At 41.6% G+C, this 19,706-nt stretch overlaps 3 protein-coding genes across 13 annotated transcripts; 1 reads left to right on the top strand and 2 right to left on the bottom strand.

Moving 5' to 3' along the window:
• Positions 1 to 575: 575 nt before the first annotated feature.
• Positions 576 to 7,916, bottom strand: eef1db (eukaryotic translation elongation factor 1 delta b (guanine nucleotide exchange protein)). 5 transcript variants are annotated; one of them, XM_077534905.1, is made up of 10 exons: positions 7,590 to 7,916; positions 6,564 to 6,619; positions 4,678 to 5,678; positions 3,649 to 3,775; positions 2,873 to 2,944; positions 2,589 to 2,676; positions 2,403 to 2,515; positions 1,594 to 1,788; positions 1,306 to 1,500; positions 576 to 695 (listed from the first exon to the last, which is right to left on the bottom strand). In XM_077534905.1, exons 3-10 carry the CDS (start codon positions 5,676 to 5,678, stop codon positions 657 to 659), a joined length of 1,830 nt encoding a protein of 609 aa, XP_077391031.1. In that variant the 5' UTR covers positions 6,564 to 6,619; positions 7,590 to 7,916; the 3' UTR covers positions 576 to 656. The 5 variants fall into 5 exon arrangements, with proteins under 5 accessions (XP_077391031.1, XP_077391033.1, XP_077391032.1 ...); XM_077534907.1 differs by lacking the exon at positions 2,873 to 2,944; XM_077534906.1 differs by lacking the exon at positions 6,564 to 6,619.
• Positions 7,917 to 8,166: 250 nt separating this feature from the next.
• pycr3 (pyrroline-5-carboxylate reductase 3) lies at positions 8,167 to 12,896 on the bottom strand. 4 transcript variants are annotated; one of them, XM_077534913.1, is made up of 7 exons: positions 12,552 to 12,896; positions 10,492 to 10,585; positions 10,346 to 10,410; positions 9,493 to 9,672; positions 9,200 to 9,412; positions 8,913 to 9,005; positions 8,167 to 8,809 (listed from the first exon to the last, which is right to left on the bottom strand). In XM_077534913.1, the coding sequence occupies exons 2-7, from the start codon at positions 10,565 to 10,567 to the stop codon at positions 8,603 to 8,605; spliced, it is 834 nt and encodes a 277-aa protein (XP_077391039.1). In that variant the 5' UTR covers positions 10,568 to 10,585; positions 12,552 to 12,896; the 3' UTR covers positions 8,167 to 8,602. The 4 variants fall into 4 exon arrangements, with proteins under 4 accessions (XP_077391039.1, XP_077391040.1, XP_077391038.1 ...); XM_077534914.1 differs by lacking the exon at positions 12,552 to 12,896 and adding an exon at positions 11,473 to 11,708; XM_077534912.1 differs by lacking the exon at positions 12,552 to 12,896 and adding an exon at positions 11,327 to 11,463.
• bmb (brambleberry) lies at positions 11,803 to 19,473 on the top strand. Of its 4 annotated transcripts, none has more exons than XR_013285460.1 (13): positions 11,803 to 11,890; positions 12,529 to 12,806; positions 13,804 to 13,932; positions 14,085 to 14,270; positions 15,369 to 15,591; positions 16,601 to 16,717; positions 16,801 to 16,980; positions 17,070 to 17,276; positions 17,349 to 17,487; positions 18,097 to 18,152; positions 18,289 to 18,361; positions 18,768 to 18,886; positions 19,197 to 19,473. XR_013285460.1 is itself a non-coding variant. In XM_077534902.1 (13 exons), exons 2-13 carry the CDS (start codon positions 12,531 to 12,533, stop codon positions 19,324 to 19,326), a joined length of 1,863 nt encoding a protein of 620 aa, XP_077391028.1. In that variant the 5' UTR covers positions 11,803 to 11,890; positions 12,529 to 12,530; the 3' UTR covers positions 19,327 to 19,473. The 4 variants fall into 4 exon arrangements, 3 of the variants coding, with proteins under 3 accessions (XP_077391028.1, XP_077391030.1, XP_077391029.1); XM_077534902.1 differs by having other exon boundaries at positions 18,261 to 18,361; XM_077534903.1 differs by lacking the exon at positions 11,803 to 11,890 and adding an exon at positions 11,968 to 12,136 and having other exon boundaries at positions 18,261 to 18,361.
• Positions 19,474 to 19,706: the final 233 nt, after the last annotated feature.

Below are 19,706 nucleotides of genomic sequence, written 5' to 3'. Positions count from 1 at the left end.
CCCAAGTTGGCCCGCTGCTTCACGTGCACCGAGTAAGCCCTCCCCCCGGTGAGGCTCCGCCCCTCCCTCCACGACAGCAAATGAAGCCATCGGCGGCCATCTTGCGTCGCCACTGACCAAGCGCGTCTCACTTGAATACAAATTAAAAATAAAAATGCACAAATGGAAATTAGCCTGACTTTTTTTTTTTTTTAAACAAATGTTCTGCTTTTAATATAATGAAATGACATAATGATGATATAAATGCCTTTGTGAGTCACTATTCATGATACTGAAATACCGATACGCTGAACAGTCAAACAGTGAAGTTGGTTCTTTTGACAGGCGCCTCATGAGTTCATAAAGGACCTCTGCCGTAAAACAGTATTTTAAGTAAAAATAAAAATAAAAACAAAGTAGGCTTAAAATAACCGAGGATTTCCATAACAGTGGCAACCTAAGTTGGCCGCCCTGTGGCTTCAGTGTTGCCCTATGAGAGGCGCCGCCCCTCGATGACCACCATGTCGCTCATGATCTTAATCCGAGACTCGATTGCAGCACAGTCGCAGCCTTTTGGAAATAATAAAGACTCGAGCCTCAGTGCAACAATCTTTTTATCAAGTTGACAATGAAAGAAGGCGATGAACATTACGGAACAACATTTTTTTTGTTTTTGTTTAAATCTTGTTGAAAGCGGCAACGTCGACACTCTGAACCTGAAAACGGCAAGAACAAAAAACGTTTGGATTAGTCGAATAGAAATATTGTAAATATTGTCATTCTAGGGGAATGTGGGGAAGACGATTAGGGCCGGTGAAGAGGGACAGAGGGAAGAAGAAAAAAAAAAACAAAGTTTGGCAGGATATCTGAATTCTCACTTTTAAAAGTGAAAATTCAGAGATTAAAGTCAAAATTCTCACATTAAAATAATAATTCTAACTTTAAAGTCATACTTTAAAGATAGAAATTGAGAATAAAGTCAGAATTTTCACTTTAAAAACATATGAGAATAAAGTCATTGTAAAGAATTATAAGAATAAAGTCAGACTTTATTCTCAGAATTGTTTTTAAAGTGAGAATTCTGACTATTCTCATGAAGAATTATGAGAATAAAGTCAGAATTCTGACTTTAAACTCAGAATTCTGAGAATAAAGTGACACTTCTCAGTGGATGTTGTCAATTCGATTTGACTTTCTTTAAAAAAAACATTTTTGGCCGACGTTATAAACAAGAACGCATCCAAATCATTTTGGTCGAGTGTTGAGAACTTTCCGTCCGTCCGTCCGTCCGTCCGTGTCCTTGTCGCGCGCGGCCGTCGGACTTACGTAGTCTTCGAACTTGGTGATCTCTTCTTCCAGCATGTCCGTTCCGACCTTGTCGTCTTCCACCACGCACGCGATCTGGAGCTTCTTGATGCCGTAACCTACGGGAACCAGTTTGGACACGCCCCACAACAGGCCGTCGGCTCGCACCGAGCGCACGCACTCCTCCAGCTTGGACATGTCCGTCTCGTCGTCCCACTAAAAAAAAAAAAAAAAGCGACACGAGGACGCGTTGGAAGACGCTCGACCTCCAAAATGGTCGTCGTCTCGTTTCAGGCTTGGATTTTTTACCGGTTTGACGTCCAGTAAGATGGACGACTTGGCGACGATGCTCGGTTTCTTGGCCTTTCGCTCGGCGTACTCTTTCAACCTCTGCTCTTTGAGTTTCTCCGCCTCTTCGTCATCGTCGCTGCCAAACAAGTCGATATCGTCGTCGTCGTCGTCATCCTGTTTGGCGAGGACGCCCGTCTGCTGGATGCAAGTTCCCTGAACACGTTGACAAAACATCTGGTACCTCACCATACCATACCATACGATACGATACGATTCACAAGACAAGGCTCATGATAACAATCTCACGATATGATGATACCACGATTATCGATATGTTGGCTCAGGTAATAAATCCACGATAAAATTAATCATAAAATAATGATAAAATTGGCGATTTGTGCAGCGTACCGCTACACATGTCGGCATTTTGCAGCCAAATGCTGGGATAAGTTTCCTGGGGAGTACAAAGATGGCGGCCCCGCGGCTTCAAAAGTCTCCGCCTGTGACCTATCCTGCACGCTTGTCGTGCTAAATGAACCGTGTGGAAACACAAGAGTTGTTGCGATGGGAAATAAATAACCGGTGCTGTTGAACGGCTGCGGTTAAATAATCTTGACGTTTATAAACAACCGGTTCGGTGCTAATCGATTGATACAAAAATCAGTCGTCAATTATTGTTGATATGCTAAAATCAAAAGGCTTTGGACCATGAAAAAAAATAAAATAAAATGGCTCCAAGAGATTACTTGATTATTAAAACAGCTGTCAATTCATTACATAATGGATTAATTTTGACGGCCCAAAAAGAAAGTGAGGCAAAAACTCACGTTTGTGTAGGGGACTGAAGGCGAGGCAGCCGCGGTGCCGGCTGCCGGGCTTTTCTCCAAGACGCTTACTCGACTTTCCAGCTTGGAAAGCGACGCCCTCAAGTCTTCCACCACTGAAGACGCACATTTGTATCAGACATCAATAACGCGGTGCGCGTCCGCAAACTATTCAAGAATTTGCCGCACCTCTATGTAAGGTTTTGTTCTCCTGCTCCAGGCTTTTGATCCGAGAGATGAGTTCCTGATCAGCTGCGCTGCTGCTGCTGCAGGTGCTCTGCCACACAAACGGACGGAAACGATTTTAGTGGTCGGTGCCAGACGGACAGACGATCGCGACCTTCGTCAAACCAAAAGGCTGAAAAGGTTAGTTTCAATATCAAAAAGTGATCAAAACAACTCCTATAAATACAGTACCTCCTTGGGTCATTTATTATTATTTGGTTTGGTTTATGCCAGAAAAGCAAACTTACTCCCGCAAGCGACTTCTGAATGTTCTCCCGGGCACGAGCGATGTCTTGAAGGATGGCGTTCGCTCCCGCGTCCTTCAAGTACAACAACGGGCACGTTTGGTTCACAGCAAACGAGACTTTCGTGAGCTACACGAGCCCCTTCAGTTTAGCAGTGGGAACAGAAGAACCATTGAAAACTACGGAGCCCAGTAGTACAAAGAATATGTAAGATTGTAATTGCGTTATATTGAAATAACTATTGTATTTTAACACAAAGACTTCTGCCAAAGATATTTGCGAAATAACGCAAACTGTTTGCGAGAGAACGAGAGATTCCACTTCCGGGTCATTTATTGAGAAGTGTACGGCGGCGCTGGCAGGAGCACGGATGACGGTTTGGCCTTTTACCATCTCGACATGTCCGCGGCGAGGGTGCAGGACGCATGCAAAGTGATAAAAGGTATAAACTCAACGTTTAATTAACTAAAAGCAAATTAACAAAACAATTGTAGTGCTGATGAGTCGGAAGTGGAATCTCTCGTTCTCTCGCAATTTGTGTTATTTCGCAACATATTTTGCTAAAATCATTGCGTTAAACTGCAATAGTTTTGCGTTACATCGCAAATTATCACGTTATAATGCTACAGTTATATCAACATAAAGCAAAAAGTATTGCGTAAATATTTGCGAGATGTCCCCTGCGGAGCTCCATAGAAAAGTGACGTCCGACCGGTGATGGCAAGATCAGAAATATTGCTTCCATATCCACCAAAAAAACGTTTCAAGTGAATCCTTACGCAGACGGTGGGCGTGGCTCGCGAGGCGCAGTGGACGCGCTCGAAGAAGCGTCGCTCCGCCTCATCGTAGCGACTTTTGTCGAACCAGATCTTCTCCTGGCGCAGGAAGTTGACGGCGCTCATGTTGCTAAAAGGAACAACGGAAGCACAAGAGCGGGATGAACGAATTAAGACTCAACAAGCGTTTATGTGGGTGGGACTAATTCTAAAAAGTCCGCACACCCCTGTTCAAACAAAAAAAAAAAAAAAAAAAAACGACTTGTGATAAATCATGTCAAAACTTTAAATGTGATCTATTACATGTACAGCTTAACTGAAATATTTTAAGGGGAAATATACAAATAGAAACAATGGCATAACCTGGTTGCATAAATATGCACACCCTCAAACTAATACTGTGTTGCAGCACATTTGTCTTTCTCGGCACATCTTGATGCGACGATATTTGCAAAACGCAAAAGTCCGTCATACGGTGAGCACAGCAGCCATCGTCAGACCACCGATTCAGGTCTGGACTATGGCTGGGAAATTCCAAAACCTGGATTTTAGCTTGCCCTATCAAAAAGAGAGTTTAGTTTTTAAAGTACTCTGTCAATAAAGTTTTTGCCAAAATAAGAGGTTCAGGTTCCAGATAACATTAAATAAACATGGGGAAAGCTTTGAAGCGATTTATCACGGGGGGTTTTTCCCCTATCATAAAAACCCGGCATTTGAACAGGGGTGTGTAGACTTTAGATATATATCTACTGATTGGAATGACAGTTGGATTATGATGAAACCTTCAACGGTCTTAACTAGACTAGAATGTCACTTTTAACAACCCCAACGCAAAAACAAGAACAAAAAGTGAAACTCATGAGATAATCTGCAACAATGGTTAATTCAAACAACCATTTAAAATGAAAACAAAATTCATGGATGAAGAAAAAAAAATGACAATTTGAAAATAAAACAAGTCAAGTGGAAGTGGTGGAAAAAGGAGAACGAAAGGATGCGAAAAGTTTGTCCGATCTGCAGGTTGAATCATACTTTTCCCTTAACGGGCCAGTGAAGCCAATCGCCGAGGCGTCCGTTTTGGCCCCGCCTTCCTTTGGCACCGCCGCCTCGGCTGCGTGGAAACGGACCTCGGCCGCGTCGTACCTCCACTTGTCCAACCACGCGCGCTCGCTGTCGGGGTGAAGGAAGTAGCAGCAAACGGCGAGATGGCGCTTGGCGAGCGTCTCGCTTGGCTCCTCCTCCTCCTGGATCGGGTGCAGCGCGTGGAAAACTTCGGCTTTGCCCTGCGGCGCCGCTCGTTTGCCCTCCACTTCCTCTTGGAGGAATCTTGGCGGCGGCGTTTGCTTTTTGGACGAGTTGTTGCCGTGCATGTTTTGGTAGAAGGCCGCTTCGGCGCGGTCGTACCGCGGCTTCTCCAGCCACACGTCTCGAAACATTTGCGCCAAAACGGGCGACAGACCGTTGAGCGGCGGGCGAGCGGCGGCGACGACGACGGGAGTCGGCGCTTCGTCGATGATGCTCAACTGCGAGGATTCTTTCACCTGAGCTCGCTTCAAACTTTTCTTCTCGGGCGGTTTCGTCGTCGTCGTCGTCGACGACGGGTCGTCTCGCGACGTCGACCCGTTCAACTCGACTTTGGTGGAGTTGGCCAGCCAGCGCTGGTAGAGACTCTCGGCTCGCTCGTAAACGCTGCGCTGAAACCACACGTTGGCGCATTCCGCCATCAGGCCGGCTTGGCGCTCGGCGTCGTCGCCGCTGTCGTCGTCGTCGTCGGGTTTATCTCGCGTTTTGCTCGCATTCACTTCCGCGTGATCGTCGGGTCTCGACGAGCATTTCTTGCTGCGACGCCTTTTGCCACTTCGCTTCGTCTCTCCGTTGGAGCTTCCGCTTTCCGGAGAGGACGACGACGTTCCGCCGTTGTGCTGGCTGCTTCGGCACTGCTTGGCGGAAGAAGCGTCCGCCTGGTTAAGGCCGGAAGGCTTATTAGGATCCGACATATCGGCTACGCAACACTGCGGGGTCTTCGTTGCCATCTTTGATCGGTTACAGGGGGGAAAGAAAACAAGTACAGGCTTGTGTATTAGTAGTTGGAGTCAAGCACAACAAATGAAGACCCTTTCACACAAGCTTTGCAAATTTCAGTTTTGTGTTTTTTCCCTCACTCCAGAATTCCTCGAGTTAAGGCACACTCCACCTAAGGCGTTTCGAATTTACGGTTATGCGGTTATTGAACGGTTATGCCCAATTCACACCGACTGCGGACAGGAATGGCGTAATCTTTAGTCAACACACACATACGGTCTAATCTTGAATAAGGTCAACATTCAAGTTGGTGTTACCCATGTAAACAAAATCATTATTTACAGAGTGCGATAACACCCAAAATAAAGCAACATTTCAGTATCTGGCGGACTTACGCACATTCCAGATTCTCTGAAAGCAAGTGGGCCCAATTTCTATTTACTTCAGAACTATCATTTGTAAATAAAGACGGCGCGGGAGGTCTGACAGCTAACAAAAACTGTTTGCGACAAGTGTGAAAGGGAAACTTCAAACTTGGTGCACTCGAGACGAAAAGGTTGTGAAGTCAGAATTAAATAGGTCATTCTTGGAAAGGAGTTACTGGCAAAAATCGAGTCGAGCAGCATGCGAGGGAACGAAATGATCATGCAAAAGTAGCGCAATTAAAAAGCAGAAGACAAGGTGACGATGCACAGTTGATATTTACTAACACTGGACATCATGCAGGGGCAATGCAGTTTTGATGATGTTTGGCTGAATGCAGGAAATGTTTTCCTCCCCCTCACGTTTCATGTGAAGACCGTTTCACGCCACCCGAATTTTTTTGGCCAGTCTTGGGGTTCGTTCGTCATTTCCTGCAGTCAAGTACGCAAATGGCAATCAAGGTCTGAACTCACCGTCCTTGGGAAGAAGACGCAATTGTCAAAGTCTAAAAATCAATTGCGCAAATGTTCTTTTCATCCAGTTCACCGCAAGCGATTGGAAAAAGAAATTAACAAAAAAAATTTCACAAGCTTGCAAAGTTACTGCGGTAGTGAATCAACTGATACATACTCAATACATTACTTCCAATTCAGTGCTCAAAATTGAACCCAGAAAGTCAGGAGGAGGCGGGACTTCCGACTTTCCACACATCAGGTTTGTTTCCGCTTCCGGTTTGCGACGTGTGGGCCGCGTCCCAGTACTTTCGCCTACGTCATCGTGCCCCCTCGGTTGCGCGTTCCCGTCAAGGATGAGGGAGCGCACGGTTTGGGGTTGGCAGGGGTGAGGATGCGAGTGTTGGAACGCGACCAGCAGTGGCCGGAAACGGCGCTGATATGTGGAACCCGGAAGTCCGACTGAATAAATAAAGAGTTCAGCCTGGTCTCATTCATTCATTCATTGTTGCCTTACATAGTCACTTATTCCACAACCTTTGAACAGCAGCAGGCGACTAGAACTTAATAAAGTCAGGTGTGAGCGCGCCAGAAAAAAAATCACGAAAAAACAATGTCCTCAGATTTTGGGAGTGACGTCACGTGGCCGTTGTAAGGAGGAGGTCGTGCAAAATGTCGCACAATGCAGAAGGCAGTTAAAAAAAAACTAAACTCAGCGATGTCATTACATTACAATACGTTTCTATGTTCAACCGTAATTAAAAACTCAGCGCGTGGTTAGCATCTGGGTGCTTTCGTTTTCAGTTGAAGCGAGCCGTGCTTTCAACCGGTATCCCCGGTTCGACCTCATGATTCGGTTCGACCGAGCCGAGCCGTTCGCTAGTAAGTCGCAAATGGCTAGCTAACACATGCCCAGTCCGGAAAAAGGGCCGACGGCGACGGCTCCTTTCTTCCCCTCTCCCCGTTGGTTGCTGAAAGCCAACGGCAGCAAACAAGCCCGAGTCCCACGGCCCGGTTGTCGGCTCACTGCCGCATTTACTAACTTACTGTTGGCCTTTTGGTGTCGTCGCGACGGTGGTGAAGAGAGCCAGTGGACGCAACGTGCTTCGTCGCCAAGTGCCAACGGGAAGGAGGAACTGGAAAGAGGAGGAGGAGGAGGAGGAGAGTCTGGACGTGGACGCATGCTAGTGATGAGGTTGGGGACGGAACACGTTAGCGCCTTTCTCCTGTGTGACGTCACTGAGGTGGTGAAACCAACCTGCCGTTTAAAAATAAAATAGAATGCAGAAGAAACAACATTTCGTTTGGTTTGGGATTAATACACTCATAAATAATTGTATTGAGTTGGATAAGCTTTATGTTATCAACAAACTTTGGCAAAGTTTCACATTTATTGTGTTTAATTTACGAACCATCGACCACACACACATTATATATATATATATATATATATATACATATATATGACATGCAGTTGAATTATTTTGTAGTATTGTTACAATGAAAGCATCTTGACCGCTCGCTGTCATTCGTTTTTTTATTTTTTTTGTGTAAGTTTACTTCTGTTACTTATTAAGAGTGAAATAAAAATTGAATTGAAGACATCTTCAACATGTGCTCATAATACATCTGATCATGTTTTTTATTGTACCAGTTTCCTGTACTTGACCTGTAATAAAGAAAAGAGTGCAAGAGCAATAGTGACAACGTTTTGATTTTTAGATTTCCATTTCTGTTATATTTGAGGGATTTACGACCAGTCATGGCTCACCCGATTTCTGGGTTTGGTTTTGAGTCGTGATTGGTCGTTGCTTACTTCCTTAGCACAGGTGATGTCATCATCAGTCAACAGCAAGTCAAAAATTAAAAAAAAAAACTTTTTAAACAGGTATTAATTGTACATGAAAAATAATGAAGTTAACACATTTAATTATAGCCAAAATATGAACTTTTCACTGCTGAAAATTGTTCAATGAGTCAAGTATGACTTTTTAAACTTAGTAATAAAGAAATGTATTTCGCTTATGATTAAGTCTTTATCGAGTTTTAAGAGGCAGCGATTATTTCATGCTTCCCGGCGCGGCAGACTTTCGCCCGAGCTCCCTCGCTCTCTCGGTGGCGGCTTGCACAGCGGTCATGGTCGACGCCCTCACGCCTCCTTGCTCCAGAGCGTGAAGTCCATAAATGGTCGTCCCACCTGGGGTGCACACCTCAGAACGAAGCTGAGCTGGATGTTTATCGGACTCGAGTAATAATTGACCAGCACCCTGCAAACAGATAAGTTTCATATTGTATTTCGTACATATGCTGCCACTATGCATAGTGTAGGGCTGCTTGATTATGGGGGGGGGGGCATCAAATGAAACTGACCAGTACAGTCTGAGATGCAATTCTTTGGGCGAGAGCGCCGGGCATGCCCATTTTAACGGCTCCTTCCGCCAGCGCCTCCGCAAACAGGTACACCTGCCAGACAAAAATAAAAAATAAATAAATAACCTGACTCACAAACTGTGTTATTATAGTTTTGTATAAAGTTTTTTCTTGGACTAAAATGCTAGATTTATAGCCGACTAAAAATTGACTCAATAAAAACGGGATGAGGTTGACGAACTGTGATAAAAAATTAAAAACAGACAAAATATAATGTATACACTCACAAAGGCGACTCCGCTCCCACTTAATCCAGTGTGGATGTCAATCCAGGCCTCGGGTCCCTCTTCGACCATCCCGCAGCGTTGCAACAAGGAGCACAAGAGGGCGCCGTGCTCTGGTTTAGCGTGAGTCCCCCGTGTAAATAAGAGCGCGCCTTGCAGCACCAGGCAAGGAAGATTTGGCATCAGCCTGATGACGCAGGAACCCTTTGGCAGGAGCTTAGTATACAGCAAAAACATAGTGGCGTGATTCAAAACAATACATTTTAAAGGTCACATGATCGGTTGGGGGCCCTCACCTCCTCCAACGTCGCCAGGGTGACTCCCGCCGCAACGGACACGACGACGTGTCTGTCGGTGACGCGCGGCGAGATCTCGTTGAGAACGGTCGCGACGAGATGAGGTTTGACTGCAACGAAGATGACATCTGAAGTGCTGGCGACCTCGGTGTTGGAGTGAGTTGTGGAGATGTTCAGCTCCTGAAATCAAAAGAAAAGATGGAGTTTAGATTTTAAGCTATGGGCGGGAACCTCTGGGTTTGCTTTCTAAATTGAAGATATAATCCACATTTGAAAAAGTGAGTCAGCTGCTAGCAGATAAATAAATGTCTTCCACAAGTACTTCTTCGCCTAAAAACTTCGGTCCATTTCCCCGCCACTCTTATGAAGTGCTCCCCCTAGTGACCCGCCAAGTAACTGGTCAATAAGTAACAGACAATGGAGCCCGTTACAGTGGCTGTATATTCACTACAAATATAGCAATACTTGCGTAGGCGTATCAATCTATCGGGAGACAAAGTATCACAATTTATCGCGATATCGATATATCGTCACACTCCTATTTTAAACGTGGTGTGAGTTCGTGATTCGTCCTGTGGGGGGAGACAAGAAAAAAATGCTATTTTAAATATGGACAAACTACACTCATTTTTATAAAATATGTGCTCTTGATGCATTTCATTTTTGAGAATACATTTTGCAATCCATGTATAAAAGATGACTATTTCTTTGTTCGATTTTCTTTTATTAATCAGTTACATTGTCGTGTCCCCCGTTTTATGAAAAATGTGACATGGATTGATGGATTAATTGAACTGCTGTGAAATTTAAAAAAAAAAGAATCTAGTATACTAAGATGCAGGGATGCTTTTACCTGAAAGCGTCCGAGGTTCTTGAGAGATGGCGCACTCACTTTGATATTTGTAGGAAGAACATTCCCTTTAATGATACAAGTACAGAATTAACTCTTGCATTTAGACAAGTTAACACGCCCGTTTATGTTGAGTCTTGAGAACAGACCAGACAAGATGCCCTTTGCAATTCCGAAAGCCATGTTCCCCGCACCGATGAAGCCAATTTGTAACTGTGAGTCCATCTCGGGTCCCCTTTTAATCTGCAGTAAACAAATGACAGAAGGAGGGTCAGTCAACTACTCAGACGTCCAAGCACCTTTTCTGGGTTACATTATTAGTCTTATTAGAATATCAGCTAAATGGCATATTCACACATGTTGACTGTGTGTTACAATTATTGGAAAATAAATGTATGTGCTCTTTTTTTTTCAAAATATATTTCTGTAACAGCTGTAATATACTTGCTTCTTCATTTGTCACCTCCTGGCTGGTTGTTATGTTTGAATGTTCTGAGTTTCTAAATTAAACAAACAAAAAAATTAAAAAAAAGACTTGGCTGGTAAAATATCCCATGATGCATTTCGTGCTACCATCACTTTTATACGTCAGACTCTGGGGGGCGGGGCTCACCAAGGCGTGTTGCACAAACACAAGGGAAGGAACTGTATTGTTTTAATAGTGTATGCTTTCGCATTCGCATGGGAAGAAACAAAAACAAAAAAAATATATTAAAAACCTCGTAAAAATAGGTCAAGAAATGAGAAAGTTACGAATGGCGCCCATCTCAACATGGCCGCCACGTAAGCACGTCGAAGCCGGGCTGCTGCTCAGCAGTGTGCTACACCGGCTGGCGTGTTTTCTCCTCATCTGCTTTAGCAAGACACCGAAAATAGTGTTTTGTACTTCACTTGTTCGCCATGTTAATAAAATACAAGCAGAGAAACGAGAAATTGAATCGCCATTTAACAGAACTGAATGAAACACCAAGAATTGAATTGTACCTGTAGTGACATCGCCAAACGCTCAGCTCGGCGACCCACTTGTTTTTTTTTCATTTTCTTTCTTTTTTTAATTCACATTTTGAGTCGAGGGTGACCGTTCTGTAACGTTTACATTCAAATGGTAATTTTGGATTAGGTAAACTCACCAGATGTTTTCATTTCATCAAACCAAACAAGGAGCCTCGTGCGACGCTGTCAAGAAGGTTGGCTTGATTTTGAAACTCATTACTACCGCACCTTTGGGCATATAGTACGTTTAGTTTATATACTTGATATCAACATATGTGTTACAGTAAAGTTCGGCATCATTTTATAACTATAAACAAACGGTGGAGAGAATTAATGCAACGCAATATTCTCACGAGTGCCATTACAAATTACATTCGTGCCAAAAGGGTTCCTAAATCGAGCGCACCCTTACCCCGCCCACTCTAGATAATCGAGCGATTCTATTGGCTGAATGCGTGTTGTAAAGAGGCGGAGATTCGGTGGACAAATTATAAATTATTTCTGTCAGCCGTGTGATAGCGCTTTTAAATGTTTTCCTGCAGCATTAAAAGATAGGTAGGTTTGTTTTTCAGGTTGTTTTTCCCTCTTATATATTTTTTAAATTTCACTTAGTGCCAAGTCGACATCGCCGTGCCTTTTATTTGACCATAAATTAACAATATTGTCGTAAGTTTAAGAAATATGTATCGATTTTAAAGTTTATAAAAGGTCGAATTAAGTTAACTGTCAGTTTACGTTTTATTTTAGTTTCATCCGAAAACCAAATATCATTGACTTTTTGTTGGTGTGTATGTTTGCAACGTAAGTGCCATACTATTCCAAATAGCGTGTGGTTGTTTTTAAATCGAGCTCGAATTTAGAATAAAAGTATCATCTGGCACAACGTTATCAGTGCTTGGAGGCGATTTTTGATGCTGCATGCGCGAGTTCTGCCTGCAACCTCAGAACGGGCATGTCTGGGCAAGCCTCGTTGATGATTGTTGAAAATGATGTAGTGATTAACTTCATATATACAAAAATGATACCGTTTGCATTACTTACTGAGTGAAATTAATGAAATGCTGCTGCAATTTGCAGGAAAAAAAAAAAAGTATACGCCATTAGTGTATAATGGGATGTATCATTATATTCATGAAAACATTTGTAGAGCACCTCCTTTCTGAAGTTATTAAATAAAAGCTTTGTTGTTACAGACATGGGTCACCTCCTATCTTACCACAATGATCTCCTGCTGCTCTGCATACTTGCAAGCTGCTTCCCAGCAGTCGGTGGTCTCTTTGAATGGTTGAGGCAGACTGAGTATCCTCCGGCAGTTACGTCACCACCTCCTCTTCCTTCTCACCCACCTGAAGACGTACTTCCGGTCATTCCAGCCAAGGATGTGCAGTTTGAAATATCAACCGTCGACGAGAAGTTCCTGGCTCAGGCCAAGCAGATGGAGCTAAGTCCTTTAGACAGCTGCCACCAAAGGGTAATTGGACATGTACACTCTCAGGAACTAAAAAAAATAAAAATGAATAAAATAAAAATCCAAAGATACTCCCACAAGTGCTAGTATTAGCTAAGGGCTAACTAGCGGACGAGGGGAAAATAATGTGGCCAAAATGGACCGAGCGTAACTTGTTGAAAGTCGAAACGCCTTAGGTCTTGTGCGCCTTGACCAAGGTTATTTTAGTTAACTAAAACAAACAAACTGAAAAAAAAACAAATTTCGTTCACGAAATAAAATAAATGAAAATGCTCTTGTTTCCACACGGTCCATTTAGCGAACGCACAACACCACCGACCAACCGACCACTGCGCTGGATATGCCATAGGCGGAGACGTTTTGAAGCCGCGTGGCCGCCATCTTGCTACTCCCAAGAAACGTATCACGGAACTTGGCTACAAAATATCGACGTGTGTGTAGTGGTAAACTGCACAAATCAGTTCACATGTAAATATAATTGAAATTGAAAGATTTTTTTTTAATTTATAAAAAAAACGAGGGCACATACATTCCACTTATTTTAAGAGCAAGTCTGTCTAATCTGCTGGATTTGTTTTAAAAGGCACCTTAAACAAAAAAAATTAAAAAAAAAATTTCAGTTTTATATTGTTAAAAAAAAAAAAAAAATTCAAAGAATGCTGTGATATGTCTATAACAAGGTTATTTTAGTTAACTAAAACTAAAAAAAAATAAAATTCGTTAATAAAATAAAAACAAAAATGCTTTTTTTAAAAACGAAAACTGAAACTACATTTTGTTTACAAAACTAAAACTAATGCTAAAACTACACATTTATTAAATAACAAACTAATAAAAACAACTACCCTGAAAACTAATTAAAAAAATAAAATAAAAATCAAAACTAACTAAAATGGAAAAATTCCAGAACTACAATGACTCGAGGACTCCCTCTAGTAATGCTTTACAGGCGTTGTTGGTCATTTTTAAGTCAGGTTTAACATATGCTGTACTCTGTTAGGTGGTTGCTCAGTTAAAGGAGAGTTGTGAAGGTCTCTCGGAAGAAGAGCTGGCCAAACTTGGCGTCTTATTGTTCAACTGCCAGGCACGGATTGAGGGTCGCAGAACTTATCCATGTGCGGAACAGATGGCAAGTTGTACATTTATATTTATTTATTTTTTACACCATTTCCAAATGACTAAATGATGTGCCGTCATTTCCGTACTATTGAGTGCACCTGAGTACAACTTCCTTTTTTGTGCGCAAAAAAAAAAAAAAAACTCAAATTTTTGCTGTTTCAGCGTATAAAAGACTGCACAAGCAACATGGACCCGGACACGTGGAACGCGTATCACATCGTCAGCAACAGGGCTCGCGCCGTGTGCTACGCGACGCGCCAGCAGCTTTTTCGACGCCGGGCCGAGCACACGGTCAACATGCTCATCTCCACGGCTGCCAGCCAACTATCGGCCATGGAAGACCTGAAGGTAAAATACGTTTTGGTTTTTTAGGTGCCCACTGGTGGAATATCTGGTAGATTTTATGTACTTATTTTATTGTCGTTGTTGTCCACCAGAGATCTGGAGGACAAGCTAGGCTTCAAACTCAAATGCTAGACGACAGTCAAGTTCATTTTTGATGTATAATCGGAATCAGTTATATTAAAAATTTACAATCTACAAGACGAGCATACTGGGGGTGAAAAAAAAATAAAAAATAAAAAACATTGCATAACAACAAAGCTAGTCTTGCAACCGGGGTCATTTTGTGCACAGGTGTCCTGTTTAGAGTTTTCAAATTGTATTTATTCTGTTTTTAATTAATAAATAATGATTATTTATTTATTAATAAATACTCATTACTTTAAACAATAATGTATTCTTTTAATAATAATAATAATAATAATAATTATTATTATTATTATTCATTATTATTTATTTATTATTATCTGTATCAGTGACTAAAAAAATGCAACCAAGTTCCGATCAGGTTAACATTTCTCCCCACTTTTATGTTAACAAGAGTATGAAAAGTTTGAAAAAAATATATAATAAACAAAAAAAATAATTCATATAATATAAATAAATGTAATAAATATATAAAATAATCAATCAATCAATAAAAAATATAAATATAGAAATAATAATCATAAAAAAAAAAACAACTAAGCTCATGAGTCTTCTTTGCCTGAAGACTTGCGTCCATTTTCCCGCCACTCTTCAGGTGCTCCCCCTAGTGGCCCGGCCAAGTAATTGCTCAATAAGTCATGAACAATGGAGCCATTATAGTGCCTGAATATTAACCACAAATATTGCGATACTTGCGTAGACGTATCGATAATCTATCGGCAGACAAAGTATCACGATATCGATATATCGTCATACTCCTCGAACTTAGCGGTCGTTAATCAAGTGTTAAAAAACTTGGTTTAAGTTGACAAGATGACAACGCAGTAATTTTGACACCCGTAAAAAGAACAAATACTTTTGTTTACTCTGTGAAATCTGCATTTCAAAGGGTATTTCTCATTGGAGGCCTGTTTTTACGAGGTGAACCTGACTGACTGAGTGTTTTTGTGACTGCAGGACGGCCAATTGGAACTGCGAGAGATGACGGCGGCATCGCTGGACGAGCTCCTGAAAGGTCACCGTTCCCTGCAGGCTCAGCAGGCCCAAATGCAGGAAGGCCAGGGTCAAATGGAAAGTTCCCTGAGGGACAACCTGGAGCGTCTGGGGCAGGAGAAAGCGCTCATTGCCTCGGGACAGCAACTGGTGGCTCAGCTCATCCAGGGAATTACAGATAGAATGGGTGAGAGCTTTTGCGCCATAAATGACATAAATTGCATTTTCATCAGATTCATCACATTTTACAATTTTCATGAATTAAAAGGCCTTTTTAATTTGTTCTTTTTCACACCAAATTTAAAGAGCACCTGTTTATTTTTGACATATTAATGTTATGAGCACAACCTTTTTTTTTTTCTTTTTTTTTTGTGAAATTTGTGATCCACTGCACACGCTCATCCTCCTCTTTTTCTAATCTGTTAATTACTTGTATAATTTAAAATAAAAAAATAAAAAAGGACCCGATTAGTTTGACATGAACAAATATTCTGAATGTCGTATGCAAACATTTTTATGAAATGCTTTACTTTAATGCATGTAGTTGACGTTTACTGCTCAAAAGCAAACCGTGCTACATTTTTAACGTAGTGATCCGCTGTCGGCTAAAGAATCATCTTGTGGTAAAAATTTAAGCGATTAATATGCGTTAATACATGAGTCATTTTTTTTGTTTGTTTTAGTTAACACTTCAATTATATTTAAGTTGATAATTGTGATATTTAATTGGATAATTTGTATTTAATTGGATTATATTTAAGTTGATAATTAATTGGATATTTAAGTTGATAATTAATTGGATATTTAATTTGACATTTTGATAATTGGGTAATTGGATAATTTGATATTTGGTTGGATATTTGGTTGGATATTTGATTTGATATTTAATTGGATGATATTTAATTTGATATTTAATTGGATGATATTTAATTTGATATTTAACTGGATGATATTTAATTTGATATTTAATTTTTAATTGATATTTAATTTGATATGTAATAAAGAAATTTTGCCATGCAAATGCATGAGAACACTGCACATTCTAGTCAAAGTTGGAACATGAAGACCAATTTCTTAAAAAAAACAAAAAACAAAAAAAAAACAACCCTGACAGAACTAAAAATTGATTGATTATGAATTGACCGTTTTTTTGTTGTTGTTTTTGTTTGTTTTTTGTTTGTTTTTTTGTGTTGAAGCAATTGTTAGCGAGACTGTACAGATGCAAGGCTCGGAAGTGCAGGACAGCCAGCGAGCCATCGTTCAAGACCTCGCCCAAGTCCGACATCAGGCGCAGGGAATCTATCAAAAAATCGGTATCAAATCCAACAATTCCACCCCCAGTTTTTCCATGTTGTGATTTTTTTTGTTTTTGACACGAGCCAACCTGTGACCTCAGACGACAGCATGGCGGGATTTCTTCAGTACCAAGACCGGACGTTGCAGTACTACGCCGATCTCATGCGCAAACTGGAGCGCATGAACGGCACTTTGGGATTCATGTTGCGCAACTTAGACGAAATCCAGGGCCGGGTCGAGGAACGGCTTCGCGTGATTCAGGGCTACCTCGGCTGGGCAGGTGAATTGCGCTCGGTTGCTGCTGAGGGCGACCTCCTTTTAGCCCCGCCCCCACCCCACCTTTAAATCACGTTTGTTTTGCGTTTCCAGGTTTAAGCATCACCGCCACGTGGACGTGCGTCGCGCATGCCGGCTATTTCGTCCTGTTGGCCGCCCTGCAGTCGTTCCTGCGCTGCGCCGCCTTCCCTCGCGTCCTGCTGCTGCTCACGGTGCCCTTGAACGCAGCGGCGGAGGTCAACCAACAGCCGGCGCTGGATCTCGCCAGTCTCGGCGCGCTGCTGGCCACGCTCTCGCTCGGTACGACAAGTCACGACTCTGCACAAATGCAATTGGACGAGGTTCATCTTTTTTTTTTTTTTCTGTCCACAGGACACTGGTTTGCGAGTCAGTTGTGGGTTCATTTCCCCAGCAGGGGAAAACCGTCGGCTGCGTTGCAGTTTGCTACGTTTGAATTGGTGGAGCCCCCCGAGTCCTGCGGCGGGTATCCACGATCGTCAACGCCTCACAAGTTAGTTGCAAAGCTTCATTCCGTTTATGGTGATACTTTGTCTGCCGATCAGCTTATCGATACGCCTACGCAAGTATCGCGATGTTTGTCGCCAATATACAGCCGCTATAATGGATCCGTTGTTCGTGACTTATTGAGCAAGTACCTGGGCGGGCCACTAGGGGCAGCGCCTCAAGAGTGGCAGGGAAGTGGACGCAAGGCTTCAGGCGAAGAAGACTCGTACTTAATTTTTACTTGTGGAAGACATTTTATCTGTCAGCAAGTGACTCTGTTTTGCATACATTATTTTAACATTTTAAAACAGATTTTGTTTCAACTTTTTGAAGCAAACAATTTCTAAGGAATATTGTTTTAATTGGATTTAATATTTAAGTATTTTTTAAATTTTTTTACTTTTGCAATATTGCACAAAAATTCAGTTTATAAAATGAAACAATTGACTATGTAACTGACTCACTGTGAAGAAGACACCAGTTTGAATATTGTGTTTCAGTGATGGTACAAAAACCCCCCAATATTCTTATTTTTGGGGGGGGGGCGGCATCTGGTTATTACCTGACCAATATCAATAATCGTGGTATCTTTTTATTTATTTATTTTTGTCCTTAGGAAAGAGCACGGCTGCACTTTACGGAATTTGCTCAAGCAAGACGCCGTTAACTCAAGTTTGAATCTTTTTATCAACTACATGCAAATTCAAAATAGTCAAATAAGTCTATTACAGTGTGTCAAGTCGTATGTTAATTTATTTTTTATTTTTTTTATAAATCCAGGTGATGTGCCTGTATTGTCTTCTCGCAGGATGCCTCCTCCCCCAAGTGGTTCACATAATCACTGCACTCCGGAATTTCTACGCCAGCCTCGTCTTTCGGCGGTAAGCACATCGAAGGGATACTTGACTCATTGAGCCATTTTTTAGCAGTCAAAAAGTTAATATTTGGTCTATAATTAATGTGGTAAATTCATTATTTTTCAGGTATAATTAATACCTTTTTTTAAAAAAGTCATTTATCTACTTGCTGTCCACTGATGATGACATCACCTGTGCTGACCAATCATGGCTCAGTTTACTGACCAAACTCATAAATCAGGTGAGCCCTGATTGGCCTACTTCCTCAGCACAGGTGATGTCAACAGCAAGTAGAAAATTGTTACTTTTTAAAGGTATTTATTGTAAATGAAAAATAATGAAGTAACCACATTAATTATAGGCAAGGAATGATGAAAACTCATCATGGTAATAAATTATGTTTCTTTTCTTTTTTTTTCTTTAAATAAAGGCTTTGCTTGACCATATTCCTGCCAGAAACCCCAACGTGGTTTTTGACGCTTTAAATGACTCCGACGACTTCGCGATTGATTCAAGAAGTGCGACTCCGACCCCATCGATCGGCAACAGGTTGGTGGTGGTCTCCTATTCCACAGACAGTCAGCCCTGCGAGTGAAGAATTATTATTATAGTCCTGATTATCGATCAGCTCCACGTTTAACTTGGACATGATTTTGTACCATCTACCTCTCCCATCGTGTTTTTTAACTCGATTTAAAGTGAAGTCATCGGCTGTTTTTAGAACTACGATTTCAGTACCGGATCAATAAGTAGTATTTGTTTACCAGTCCCTACATATGTCATACAATTATCCTATGAATTCATTCTTTTTAATTAATGAATTAATTATTTTTTGTCTTTATTTATTTTTTCCTTCCAGCTCTGCGTCCGGACGTCAGCTGTGCAACTCGGTCACCAAAGCCGGCAAGGCGTGTAAGAAGCGAGCGCTGTTTGGACAAGATTACTGCCGAGTCCACCAAGGTGGCCTCAACACGTACTTGCACTCATGAAAAGCGCATTCCCTTGCAAGACATGTTACTTCTTTAACCAGCAGCATTTTAGATTTTTTCTTTACATTTTAAGATGAATTTTTAATGAATCTCACCCCACATGGAGCATTTTATTTTATTTTTTAAATAAACTAATTTAAACGAAAACTTCTATTATGTTTGACTCGGATGACAAATTTCATGCGCAGCGCCAGTTAACAGATTTGAGTTAACCAGATCCTTTTAACTCGTTCAAGCCCAAAAATGTGTAAAAATGTTTTTCAATACTTTGTCCTTGACTCCCAAAAATGTTTTCTCTTTTTTTTTTTTTTTCCTATGCAAGAGCATACAGAAGGCTTTGCTGCAGCTTCTGACATGAAGAGGTGGCTTAAAACAATGAT

This window comes from Festucalex cinctus, chromosome 10 (assembly GCF_051991245.1).
Source record: "Festucalex cinctus isolate MCC-2025b chromosome 10, RoL_Fcin_1.0, whole genome shotgun sequence".
Lineage (NCBI taxonomy): Eukaryota > Metazoa > Chordata > Actinopteri > Syngnathiformes > Syngnathidae > Festucalex > Festucalex cinctus.
This window is presented reverse-complemented; position numbering and strand designations above follow the sequence as displayed.

Excerpts from the sequence above, each read along its gene's own strand:
- eef1db (XM_077534905.1), bottom strand. The coding sequence starts at position 5,678 with ATGGCAACGAAGACCCCGCAGTGTTGCGTAGCCGATATGTCGGATCCT. Across the intron at positions 2,516-2,588 it reads GAACAAAACCTTACATAGAG|TGGTGGAAGACTTGAGGGCG; the intron begins GTGCGGCAAATT and ends GTGCGTCTTCAG. Across the intron at positions 1,501-1,593 it reads TCTTACTGGACGTCAAACCG|TGGGACGACGAGACGGACAT; the intron begins GTAAAAAATCCA and ends TTTTTTTTTTAG.
- pycr3 (XM_077534912.1), bottom strand. The coding sequence starts at position 11,380 with ATGAAAAAAAAACAAGTGGGTCGCCGAGCTGAGCGTTTGGCGATGTCA. Across the intron at positions 10,586-11,326 it reads GTTTGGCGATGTCACTACAG|ATTAAAAGGGGACCCGAGAT; the intron begins GTACAATTCAAT and ends TGTTTACTGCAG. Across the intron at positions 9,413-9,492 it reads CCCTGGCGACGTTGGAGGAG|CTCCTGCCAAAGGGTTCCTG; the intron begins GTGAGGGCCCCC and ends CTGTATACTAAG.
- bmb (XM_077534902.1), top strand. The coding sequence starts at position 12,531 with ATGGGTCACCTCCTATCTTACCACAATGATCTCCTGCTGCTCTGCATA. Across the intron at positions 17,277-17,348 it reads GCTGGCCACGCTCTCGCTCG|GACACTGGTTTGCGAGTCAG; the intron begins GTACGACAAGTC and ends TTCTGTCCACAG. Across the intron at positions 18,887-19,196 it reads ACCCCATCGATCGGCAACAG|CTCTGCGTCCGGACGTCAGC; the intron begins GTTGGTGGTGGT and ends TTTTCCTTCCAG.